This window comes from Vicugna pacos, chromosome 29 (genome assembly GCF_048564905.1).
Source record: "Vicugna pacos chromosome 29, VicPac4, whole genome shotgun sequence".
Taxonomy (NCBI): Eukaryota; Metazoa; Chordata; class Mammalia; order Artiodactyla; family Camelidae; genus Vicugna; species Vicugna pacos.
Genome location: NC_133015.1, coordinates 24,323,953 through 24,336,415, shown reverse-complemented (window position 1 = coordinate 24,336,415; position 12,463 = coordinate 24,323,953). Strand labels below are relative to the sequence as shown.

The window sequence follows — 12,463 nt, the reverse complement described above, 5'->3', positions numbered from 1 at the left end:
TGTCTGAGTGTAGAACTTATTTCAATCTCTAAGGGTTTATTAAGCTTCTTGGGTAGGTAATGTTTTTCGTATTATTTGGGACGTTTTCAGCCACTATATAGTCAACATTTTTCTGCTCTTCTCCCTCCTTTCCTTCTTTTACTTCCATTGCACACATGCTGGTGTGCCCAATGGTGTCCCACAGTTCTCTAAGGCTCTGCTCTTTTTTCTTCACTTTTGTTCCTCTCTCCTCAGATTGCATAATCTCTGTTTAAGTTAGTTCTCTGGTTCTGCCATCCTGCAGTTCACACCAACTGTTGGGCCCCTCTAGTGAATGATTGGTCAGTTCATCTTTGATGTTCCCCCCAGAACAGTCTTTCTCATTTTTTGCAATATAAATAGGATGGGAAATTGCCAAATCTTCAGTTTCGGTTCCTTTTCTAACATGTACCTCAAAACTCTTCCAGCCTCTACTCATCAGCCAGTTGTAAGGCCACCTTCACAACTTTAGATGTTTGTCAGAGCAGTGCCCTGATTCCTGGTACCAGTCTCTGTCTGTTTGCTGGGATTGTCATTGACAAGGTACCACAGTCTGGGTGGATGAAATAAACAGGCATTTTTTTCACAGCTCCGGAGGTGAGATGTCCAAGGTCAGGGTGTTGCCCAGGTTGGTTTCTTCTGAGGCCTCTCTCCTCGACTTGCAGGTGATTGTCTTCTCCCCGTGTCTTCACAACGTCTTCCCACTGTACAAGTCTTGTCCAGATTTCCTCTTCTTGTGAGGATACCGGTCATCTTGGATTAAGGCCCATCCTAAAGGCCTCATCCTAACTTAATTACCTCATTAAAGACCCTTTCTCCAAATACAATCACATTATGAGGTGCTGGAAGTTAGGACTTCAACACAGGAGTTTTGCAGGGACCCAGTTCCGCACATAACACCCTTCTTGGCATGAAACCTGCATCCTGTGGGCAAGCTGGTGTGGACTCTCTCACGTGCATCTGCACAGAAGGAATAAATTTCAACATTTACAGATCAGAGAGTGTAGGAGACAGTAAAAGTGAGAGAGATTAACCAGGATAGAAGGAAACCAGAAATGTGGGCTGTCCAGAAATCAAACAAAATATTTCAAGGAGGGAGTGGTCAGCTGCCTTGAATATTGCTAAGAACTCATTTTAGAGGATAATTTCTACTTCTTAGCTTATTGAGGCATAATTAATATACAAAAATGCATATATTTAATGTATACACTTTGATGAGTTGGACATATGCTTACACTTGTGATACCATCACCACAACCATGGTAATAAACATACTCCTCATCTCCAATTTCTTGTGTCCCCTTGCTTTTGTGTGTGTGTGTGTGGTAAGAACACTTAACATAAGATTTACCATCTTAACAAGGTTTTAAGTGCACACCACATTGCTAGCCATAGGCACAATGTTGTAATGTTATAGATCTCTAGAATGTATTCACCCTGCACTCTTGAAACTGTATACCCAGACGCCAACAGCTCTCCATTTCCCCCACTCCTCTTCCCTAGAAATCGCCAAACTGCTTATTTAAGTCTGACTACTTTAGACGCCTCATATAGGCAGAACCACACAGGACCTGTCCTTCTATTCCTGACTTATTTCACTTAGCATAACGTCTTCCAGGTCCACCCATGTTGTCACCAATGGTAGGATTTCCTTAATTTTTAAGTCTGTATAATATTTGACTGTGCACATCCCACATTTTCTTTGTCTGTTGATGCACATTTGGGACGTTTCTACCTCTTAGCTGTTGTGAATCGTGCTGCCGTAAACATAGGAGTGCAGATCTCTCTTTAAGATCCTGATTTCAATTCTTTTGAATATATACCCAGGAGTGGGATTGCTGGATTACATGGTAGTTCTGTTTTTAATTTTTTGAGGAACCTCCATACTGTTTTCCACAGAGGCTGTGCCATTTTACGTTTTTACATTCTGATGAGAACATGCAGCATGAGGAGAGACTAGTGATGCGGGGAAGAGAGGGCATAATGAAAACAGCAAGATTCCTAAACAGGGAGGAGGTGTGGGAGACAGATCACCAGTGGAAAGACTGACCATTAACAGGAGAAAAGCCACTTCCTGCTCTTTACCAGGTTTTACAGGATGAATGCTGTTCTAGGAAGGATTGTATATTGAGTAGTGGGATATGGAAGAAATTCCCCATCTCATGACTTCTTTTTCTAAAGTAAAAGGGAAAACCATTGGCTGAGAGAGAGACAGAGAGACAGAGAGAGAAAACAAAGTAGTCATCATGGAGAGTGAAAAGTAAGCCTTCTAGACCATGGGGATAGGATAATCTAATAATGTTTGATGATAGTTAATTTGAGGCTTAAGGATATGAATTATTTTTAAAGACAACTCAATTTTTATTTTATTTTCATTTTGTGGTGGGAGGTAGTTAGGTTAATTTATTTCTTTAATGGAGGTACTGGGGATTGAATCCAGGACCTCAGGCACGCTAGGCAGGCACTCTACCACTGAGCTATACCCTCCCCCTTAAGATCGTGAATTTAAAGAAAGCCTATCAACCTGGAAGCCAGTTCTTTGTGGCCAGGAAAGAGGAAAATACTGAAAATTGCTCTAAAGAGAGGAGGTTTAGTAATTGTCGCAGCTTCTTATTTACATATATGATCATTTAAAGTGTATAGGTGTATTGTAATCCATGACAGCGTTAAAGAAAATAGATAGCTTACAGAAGTTGGAAAGAAGTGAGGCAAAGAAGTGAGGAGTGAGGCTTGTCAGCATCCTTAAGTAGGCTGAGGAGCTCATGTACTTTTCTGAAACTTGAAAATTTCAAGTTCTTGTATTACTGAAATCATATGGGTTACCATGAGAGAAAAGGAAAGACCAGGAGGAAATAGTTTAAATTATCTAAATCTTCCTCTATCATAAGACAAGTGAGTATACAAAGTCAAAAATTGATAAAACAATCAGTGATAGGGGCATTTTAACTTGTAAATGTGGAGACAATCACCAGGGGAAATGAAAACAGGAAGTTAAATGTGATAGCCTGTGAAGAACTCCTGCTTTTCATTACGGGCCCTTTCGTATGATTTGATTTTTTTTTTCATCACAAATGTATGCATTACATACTTTAATAAAATCAAAACAAAAACTGTCTGGGTGTGAATGAAGACCCGAGCCAGGGCCCACCTTTGATAGAACTAGGTCGTTTTTATAAAGGTGATGTTTATTTTTAGCCCTTTCCATACTGTCTTAGCTCTCTTGATATTTTGTTTTCTCCCAATAGCAAAGGGGTTCACTGCTCTCCTGCCCCTGGCTTCCTCCACCTCCACTAAAGAAAGTCACCTCTCCAGTTGTTTTCTACTTCTCAGCTCTGCTTATCACAAAATCAGCCTATTCTTGGTCCCATTCTCAAAATGACTTCTTGACTCATGGTGAAACTCAGGAATAATCGAATCACTGAAATTCCTTTCCTCCTCTTGTTCCCATCTCTGCCCAAGTATTATTTTATGTGTGATCTCACTTAGGGAGGTGAGATAGACTTTTATATATATGCTTTTGTTTTGTTGGTTTTTGATCTTAGAAACAGAAAGGTGAGTCAACTAGGCTTTTCATAGTGTGTTACCATTACCATTCACACAAAGTACCTCGTGTGATTTTATCCCCTTTATTTCCATCCCCCACTTCCATTCTCCAACATCCTCAAGAATTTTTATTTTAATAAGCTCAAAGGAATCAATCTGTATTGACAGACTGTCAAGGCACTGGGATCGGTGGGGGGAGATCATTTGGGATTGTACGAGAAAGAGGCCTTTCCCAAGGGACCAGGTTATACTATTTTATAGGGTTCATTTCATTCTTTTACATGAATCAGTGGTCATTATTCACCAGGGCTGGAATCAGGATGGATCTGAAATAGCTGCTGAGATGTTTTCTTATTATTTCTTATCATTACTTATTATTTTCTTGTTGTTTAAAGTCTCCTTAATGTGATTTAAACAGGGACTAGCACAACACCCCAAGCATGTGGGTCCTTAATAAATATTTTCCTGCGATGATAACAATGATGTGGGACGTCCACAGGCATAAGGATGGATGATTTACCACACACCCTTAATTTACATTCTTACAGCACAGACGAGACTCAGCAAGTTACTTTGACTATTTAATTTGCTTTATCAGCATGTTGCATACAGGATAAACAAATCTGTAGCTGACAATTAACTACAATTACTATTTCCACTGTAATTAACTGGTGTCCACCATTACATAACCTACACAACACAAGGCATCTACTTCCCAGAAGTGCAGCACACTGTTTTCTATTTCTTGTATCTCATTTATTCAACAAATTTTTTTTCGATGATAAAAAACACTGGCATTAACACACATCAGAAGCTCATTACTTAATGCAAACAATGATTTTCTAGATGGGGGGGAACTGTGGATCTTTCTATACATTAGGGCACATTTTGCAACGTATTTCCCAATTTTCTTCCCAGAAGTATGAAATTTCTAAAGAAAAAATGATGAAATATATTGAATTGAAAAATCTTAAAGGCAGAAACTAGCTAGCTTGTTTTTTCCCACTGTATTTTCTTCTGTACTTTTAAATAGTCTGGATTTTATCTTCATATTGTTTTATAGAACTCATACATCTGTATCTTTCTTGTATTTGTGCCATTAGGTCTAAAAGAGGCCTTTTTTTTTTAACCTTTTAAAAAAATACTCATTTTTGCAAAGTCTCTACTAGATTCAAACAACCTGGAAGCAAGATCCTGTTTGACTTCATCCAAGTATATTTTTCAGTTAAGTTCAGTGTCTTGTTCACAAATATTGCTTTTAAAAAGGAATAAACGCCAACTTTTTCTTTCTGTAGTTTTTAATATTTGATTTTAAATAACTTCAAAAAAGGTTAAGCATAGACGTAGCTGCCCTCCAAAAATTTCTCACTTTCACGACTTGTGATCCCTAGTCGGAACCAGCAGGAACAAGCCTGCTGCAAGGCTGTGAAATATAGGAAAGAACAATAAGAGAAAGAAAAAGGAAGGAGTACGCGCTATATTACACTCACTTAAGACAAAAGTAGGGAAGCTGATTTTTTTGAGTGAAAATAACGTGACATATTTTGTGATGCAGATATTCAATTGTATGTTATTAAACAATCCTACTTATGTAATATGAAGCAAAGCCTGACCCCTGGCTCTGCGGCTTGCTGAGACCTTGGTCAAGGCACCGACGTTGCCAAGTCTGTGAAACGTAAAAAACATCTACCCCACGACGGTAGATGTTTTTAGCCGACGAACCGAAAGAGGCTGACTCGGCACGCCTGTGACTCTCGCCGACGTCTCCCCCGTGAGCGGGCGCAGCTAGGGTCTCCGGGACTCGGGCGGGCTGCAGTTTGAATCTTATTCACAGGCTGCCCCCGTCGGGCAGGTTGACAGCTGGGCCCCGGGCACTACTGTCCTGTCTCAGGGGGTGAAAGCAGCCAAGCTCAAGCCGGCACCGCAGGGCCCAGGGCGCGCCCAGAGGACAGGCGGAGAGACCCAACCGGCCGGCCGGCCACGAGGGCTCCACATTCTCCAACGCGCAGCGTCTTCAGCGCCTGCTCTGTGCGGCGGCAGAGAACGTCGTACGTTCAGAGCCGACGTCAAGGAGCGCCGTCCCAGAACACGATCTCATCCCCAGGAAGCTGAAAACAAGGCCGTAGCAGCCCCCAGAGGTCAACAGACCACCCCCTCGGCCGCCATGGCGGAGCCCGGCTTCCGGCGCGCCCCGCGGCTGGCCGTACCGCGAGCCCTGCAGCACGACGGGGGCGGGGCCGCGGCCGTAAAGCAGCGCCCGGAAGCACTTGGGTCTGAGCGGCCCCGCGCCCTTGCAGGTTGTCGGGCGCGCGGGTCATGGCCGGCCCGGTGCGGGGCGGTGGGGTCCGGGCTCTGGGCCTGCTACGGGCCCTGCCCCGTGTGAGCCTGGCCAACCTGCAGCCGAACCCGGGCTCCAGGAAACCGGTAAGTGGCTGGGGGCGGTGCGGGGTCGCGGGTCCGGAGGCACTGGGGGAACGCGGGGTCCTTAACTGACGCGGGAGAACCTGCCCACGCGGTTCCAATTGGCAGTAAGGTTCCTGTTTAGGAGCATAATTACGTTAACTAGGCCGGAGACCGAAGCTGCAGGAATTACCAATGACTGTGTCTTTCAAAAGGAAGTCTTTTTCTAGTGTATCTTAACCTTTGTGGGAAAGATTGATTACGTTAGGTGTCTGTTCTGCCAGTCACCAAACACGGCTAGAAAAGGTGTCAGTGGACAGACTGTCGTTTTAAAAATAAACCCGTTGTAGGGAGGATATAGCTCAGTGGTAGAGTTCACGCTTAGCATGCATGAGGTCCTGGGTTCAATCCCCAGAACCTCCATTAAAAATAAATAAATAAGCCTAATTAGCCCCCAATAAATAATTCACTGCTTTCATGAAATGACAGGAAGTAAATTAGGAAAGGTATTTTCTTTCTAAATTCACATTTGAATAAAATACTGTATGTGGGTAACAATGGCGTAGTTACAATTAAGTCCAAAATAAATACGCTTGATCTCATGTAAACTTGGCTTGTTCTGGATGTTTAATTCCAGGATTTGTGTCACTTTCAGCCTACCAAAGAATCCTTTTTCTCATCTCGTCCTTGGAACTTTGCCTTTGAAACACATCCTGGGCTTTGGTTGCAAGAATTAGCTCCATCTTCAAGGGAAAAGTTGCAAATGTAGAGTGTTTGGACTTTTTAGAGCAGCAAGAATGGTGCCCTGCATGCAGTGGTGTTAGCTGGTACTGGTCGATTGGGTTGAATGAAGGGCCTAACGAAAAGAAACAGATCAAAGGTGAAATACAGTTTAAAAAGATGCGTCTGTAGCTCATAAAACATTTCTTTCCTTGTAGGAAAGACGACCAAGAGGTCGGAGAAGAGGTCGAAAATGTGGCAGAGGCCACAAGGGAGAACGGCAGAGAGGAACTCTGCCCCGACTGGGCTTTGAGGGAGGCCAGACCCCGTTTTACCTTCGAATCCCAAAATACGGGTTTAATGAAGGACACAGGTAAGTTCGTTTTGCTTTTTTTTTTTTTCGCTTTGCTTCTTAGCATAAAAATCCCTACTTTTTACTGAGAATCACCTTCAAATAGCTTGGTAGAAATTTAAATCCACTTTGAAGCAAACGTTGCTACTGTTTCTCTGAAACATTTTCAGTAATGAAATTTAGCATGGATTAGTAGGAGAAAAAGCCAGACGTTGCACTCAGACCTGCAAGGTGGAGCCGACAGTGCCGGCTCTCAGGGTTGTCTAGAGCAGTAATATATATATATAAAAGCCTGGCCCGTGTAGTTGCCCAATAAAACGTAATTACCATTACTTTGAGTTTCATTTATAATGTAATTCAGATAGTGGGTTAAATTTTCCACATATTTATTTGTGTAAATGAGTGAAATAAATGCTTCCAGAGGCAAATACTGGTTTTTTTTCATTGTCAAAAATCAAGGAATATTACATGTTTATGCTGTCCTCAGGATCTTTTTTAAGCCATCTAAATTGATAGAGGAAAACACAGGACAGAGCTTTGAGTTAATCTGAAGATCCTACAGGAAGCTAAGCCTGACTGAGTTTTCCACCTGTTACTTTTAGCTTCAGACGCCAGTATCAGCCTTTGAGTCTCAGTAGACTGCAGTATCTTATTGATTTGGGTCGAGTTGATCCTACACAACCTATTGACTTAACCCAGCTTGTCAATGGGAGAGGTGTGACCGTCCAGCCGTCTAAAAGGGATTATGGCGTCCAGCTGGTGGAGGAGGTAAGCCTGCATTCGGTTTTTTGGAGTTACACAGACGGCTTTCTGACTTCCGTATAATCAACACTCTGCCTCCTTTGTTTTTATCCCCTTTGATTTGTCGTGACCGTCATGTAGTGGCGACTGTTACACTGGGTTGTGGTTTTGGAAAGCCGCACGCTGTCTTGGGGGCCGGGGTCGGGGGGCTCTGTTCCCATGTGTCTGTTCCGCTTGCTCCCTCGCTCTCCCTTTGGTTCTCTGTTTGAACGTCATCCTACTAGGAAGATCTTTTTGACGTTCTTTATAAAGGAGCACTCTCACCCGCATAACCCAACTGCCTTACTTTGGCAAAGGCTTCTTGAATGTATGAACACCTGACGTTCATTACCAGGTAATGCATTTGAGTGTCATTGTCTTCCTCAATGTAATGTCAGTTCTTTGAGAGCAAGTGCTTTGATTCATTGCTGTATTTTCAATATTGGAAATATTAGCTCATGATAGTCACTCAGTAATTATGGAAGAAAGGAATAAATCAAATCTAGTTCTCATTGTAGTGAAAAGGTTTTCTATTTATAGAAATTGGCCAGGAGTTTCATAAGCAAATAAAAGTGCATTGTTAATCAGCACCTGTTTCTTGTATGTCAGTAATACAGTAAAGCTGTGTAAGTGACTGCATGTCCACCAGGGGGCAGCATATGTTTCCGGGAAGACCATTTAGATTCCTTTGAAAAAGTAAATACGGCTAAAAGCTTTCTGAATAAAATGATTTGAAGGGAGAATACCAAATACACGAATAAGCCTCAGTGCTCTGCTTTGGGTGTATAAGGAATACACATGTAGATCAACATGTGGAAAAGCCCACGATCTCCCCAGGCATCAAACTGCACATCCAGCGGCTTTGGGGCTTTTGTGTCTTAAACCGGCAGAAGTCATTCTGCCGTCTGCCCCAGGGCAGTGGTTGAGTGCAGTCACACATCACCTACAGCCCTGTAAACTGGGTAAACTTTTCTGGATTTCAGATTTGCGGTAAATCACTGTTTTGTCTTTCAGTGCAAAATTACCAATTTGGAATATATGTTCTCAAGGAAGAACAAAATGAAAGAAACCTAATTAAAGAAATTGTAAATATGCTTCTTAGCGTACTGGAAGTACTGGAACCAACCCCGGTGCCCAAGGGGAGGGAAACGGTTAAGTCTTCTATGGAGCAGTAATTAGAAATCTCAAATGCTACGGCAAGACCTTGTTTTATTGATCAAAGGTGCCACTGACTGTGAAAATGCCCACCAGTGTCACAGGCGGGGAACGTGAGAGAATGTGTCTTGGAACTGATGGCATGTTTTGAAGTTGGAAGCCAGCTTGCTTCAGGCACACCAAAGTAGCAGAAGATTTGTATCACTGCAAAAAGAACGGTGACCATCTATATTTTTGCCAGACTTTGTTTTGAAATTAGAGTAAAATATGACATATCTTAACTCAAGTGACCAAGGACAGGACTTTAAGCAGTTCAGTGCTACATTTGTATTTCTGCCGTCCTCTCCGCCTCCTTCCCTAGAGGGCCTGACCCTTTGACGCTCAAATGCCGTTGTCAGATGTTTTGTTTCTTGCCGGTTCTAGCTTGCTGGTCCCCCTCTTTGACCATCTCTTGGCCTCTGGCTTATGCGTGGGTAAGGAAGGTGTGTTTTTGTCTGTATCACACTGCATGCTGTTGTGGCAGGAAGGCAGGCACCAGGAGTAGACTCCCTAGCTCTGTCATCTTGGGCAAGTTGCCTAAACTCTCTGTGCTTCAGTGTCGCCATCTGTGATGTTGGTGTGGTGATAATTCTGTTGGTTTAGGGTTGTTTGCGGATTAACTAGTCTCCTGTTAGTGAAGCAGTGGGAAGGACCGCTTACGCTGGTGTCTGCTGAGAACATACAATGGAAGTGTAACCATCCCTGCTCATAGAAGTGAAGATTGGTAAAACAAGCTGGCCTAAAAAAGGGTGAAAGAATTTGATGTTGTTTGGTGGGACCTCAAAGCAGAGGTATTTAAAGTAGGAATAGCTGCTACCTTGTGGGCACTTTGGGGAGAAACGGTGTATAAGGCAGCCCGCTCGAACTGACCCCGTTGTAGGCCAGTGGTCTGCTCACAGTCCTTGTGTTGACGTGTGACAGGGCGCTGACACCTTTAAGGCGAAGGTTAACATTGAAGTGCAGCTGGCCTCGGAGCTCGCCATCGCTGCGATTGAGAAGAACGGAGGCGTGGTCACCACCGCCTTCTACGACCCCAGGAGCCTGGGTAAGCTCGTCCTCAGATGCTCGCTCCCCTCAGGGCCTCGTGCTGACCGCCCAGCTGGGGTTTGAACCGCCTCATGGCTCCCTGACTTGCTGTCCAGGCAGCTCGGTTTCCTGTTTTAGGATGTACTGCTCGCGGTGGGGCTGGTGGGGCTCCATCTTCTCGTGTCCCTCAGCCAGTATGTCACAAAAAGGGAACGTGGGGCTTAAACACAGTACTTCCCATGTTTGGAAATTCACTAATTGTTGGTAACCCAGGAGTAACTGACTTTCAAGATGCAGATTTTTGAAAATCAAGCATTTCCATTTGCTTAAGACAAGCCTGTTTAATAAAGAAAAAAGTTCTTGGAATTAAGTTCTCACCTTGGAAATACTTAAAAATTAATAGTTGAAGTATATCATTATTAGAAAACATCATTATGCACGTAGCCAATATTTGCAACTTTTTTCACTTAAACATGTTTTTTAGAAATCCTGTGCAAACCTATTCCATTCTTTCTCCGAGGACAACCGATTCCAAAGCGCATGCTCCCCCCCGAGGCGCTGGTGCCCTATTACACTGACGCGAAGAACCGCGGCTACTTGGCAGACCCTGCCGGGTTTCCCGAAGCAAGACTTGAGCTCGCCAAGAAGTACGGTTATGTCTTACCTGACATCACCAAAGACGAACTCTTCAGAATGCTCAGTGCTCGAAAGGATCCAAGGCAGATTTTCTTTGGTCTTTCTCCTGGCTGGGTGGTGAACATGGCCGACAGGAAGCTGCTCAAGCCCACCGATGAGGATCTGCTCCAGTACTACAGCTCGTGAGCCCTTCGCGGCGGGGCATGCCCCTCGGCAGGTGCTGCTGTTCTCTGCGGCAGCGTGTATCTTTCTCTGTTTCATCTAAATTGAAATAAAAATGCAGGAAGCAAGCACTGCATAGAGGAGCTGGATCTGTGTGCGTCCTCAGAGACCCAGGCTCCCTGGCTCTCTGCCCAAGGACGCGTGTAACTCTCAGAAAATTTCCAGTCGGGTTTTTCATCGTCTTTTCCTCCAGGTCTTGTCTCATCATGGCTGCAGGTCCAAGTGAACGTGCGGGGCGGTGGGGGGGGGGGTGGCGCTGCTGGGGCGAGGTCAGGGGCTGCCGATGAGCTGGTGAGCCTCTTAGTAGCCGCAGGGAAGCTCTGCTCCCCAGGGCCGGGACAGCAAGCCTTCAATCGGGCCGCTCGGAGGCGGGTGTGGGCTTAAGGCTGAGGCTGGTGAAGAGCTTGTAAGTAGTTCGGTGTCTGCTAGCAAAATAGAGACAAAAATTCCAAGCAAATTCAGTTTCTCAACTCTGGTGAGTCGACAAAAACGATCGAGCCATCAGCGAGGAAGGTAGATGTTCTAATTCTGATGGATGTGATTTGACCTTGGAAACCTTTGTCTTTCAGTCCTTGTAAATGATTTTGAAAAAGTGTTCAATGGTTATATAAGCCATAAAAACAATTGGTCATGTGAAAATTAAACCCGATTAACATGAAAGGCTCAGCAGTCAGTAAGCTCATTAGCTTTGTGAGGATCTGTTGTAGCTAAACCGTACGAAAGCTTAATTTGTCTCGATGCAGTTGAATCTTGAATAATTCATGATAATTCTTCTACAGTAGAAATAAAGTGATTGCTGTCTGTTTATTAAAACAAAAAAATTAAAAATCTGAGTACAGTTAACTTATCTACCTCATATATTGCTGACCTAAGTTTCATTCATTTTATTTTTCAAGTATGTATATATTTTTTATTGAAGTATAGTCAGTTTACAGTGTTGTGTCAATTTCTTGTGTGCAGCGCAGTTCTTCAGTCCTGCGTGAACACGCACATACTCGTTTTCATTCTCTTTCACCAGGTGACTGCGAGATACTGAGCATAGTCCCCTGTGCTGCACAGTGTAAACTTGCTGTCTATCCATTTGATACACAGTGGTCAGTGTCTGCACCTCTCAAACTCCCAGTCCGTCCCTTCCCACCTCCTTCCCCCATTGGTAACTGTAAGTTTGTTTTCTGTGTCTGAATCTTTCTATTTTGTAAATAAGTTCATTTGTCCTTTTTTTTTTTTTGATTCCACGTATAAGTGACATCATATGGTATTTTTCTTTCTCTTTCTGACTTACTGCACTTAGAATGACGATCTCCAGGTCCATCACGTTGCTACAAATGACATTATCTTATTATTATGGCTGAGGAGTAGTCCACTGTGTAAATATACCACAACTTCTTTATCCAGTCATAAGATTCAGCTTATAAATAATTTATGTATCAAGAGTACATTTCAGTTTTTATCTAGTATTATATAGTTTGGCTTGTTTTTGGACCATTTCTTAGTAGAACCATCTCTGATAGTCACCTATGAATTTCAGAGGATAGGAAAAAATTTAAAAACATATTTTCACTTTACGGAGAC

At 43.3% G+C, this 12,463-nt stretch overlaps 1 protein-coding gene across 2 annotated transcripts; it reads left to right on the top strand.

Annotated features, from left to right (window-relative positions):
- The first annotated feature begins 5,802 nt into the window (after positions 1-5,802).
- Positions 5,803-11,747, top strand: MRPL15 (mitochondrial ribosomal protein L15). Of its 2 annotated transcripts, none has more exons than XM_072951970.1 (5): positions 5,803-5,985; positions 6,900-7,054; positions 7,636-7,801; positions 9,929-10,052; positions 10,554-11,747. In XM_072951970.1, the coding sequence occupies exons 1-5, from the start codon at positions 5,878-5,880 to the stop codon at positions 10,853-10,855; spliced, it is 855 nt and encodes a 284-aa protein (XP_072808071.1). In that variant the 5' UTR covers positions 5,803-5,877; the 3' UTR covers positions 10,856-11,747. The 2 variants fall into 2 exon arrangements, with proteins under 2 accessions (XP_072808071.1, XP_006204731.1); XM_006204669.4 differs by having other exon boundaries at positions 5,805-5,985; positions 10,518-11,747.
- Positions 11,748-12,463: the final 716 nt, after the last annotated feature.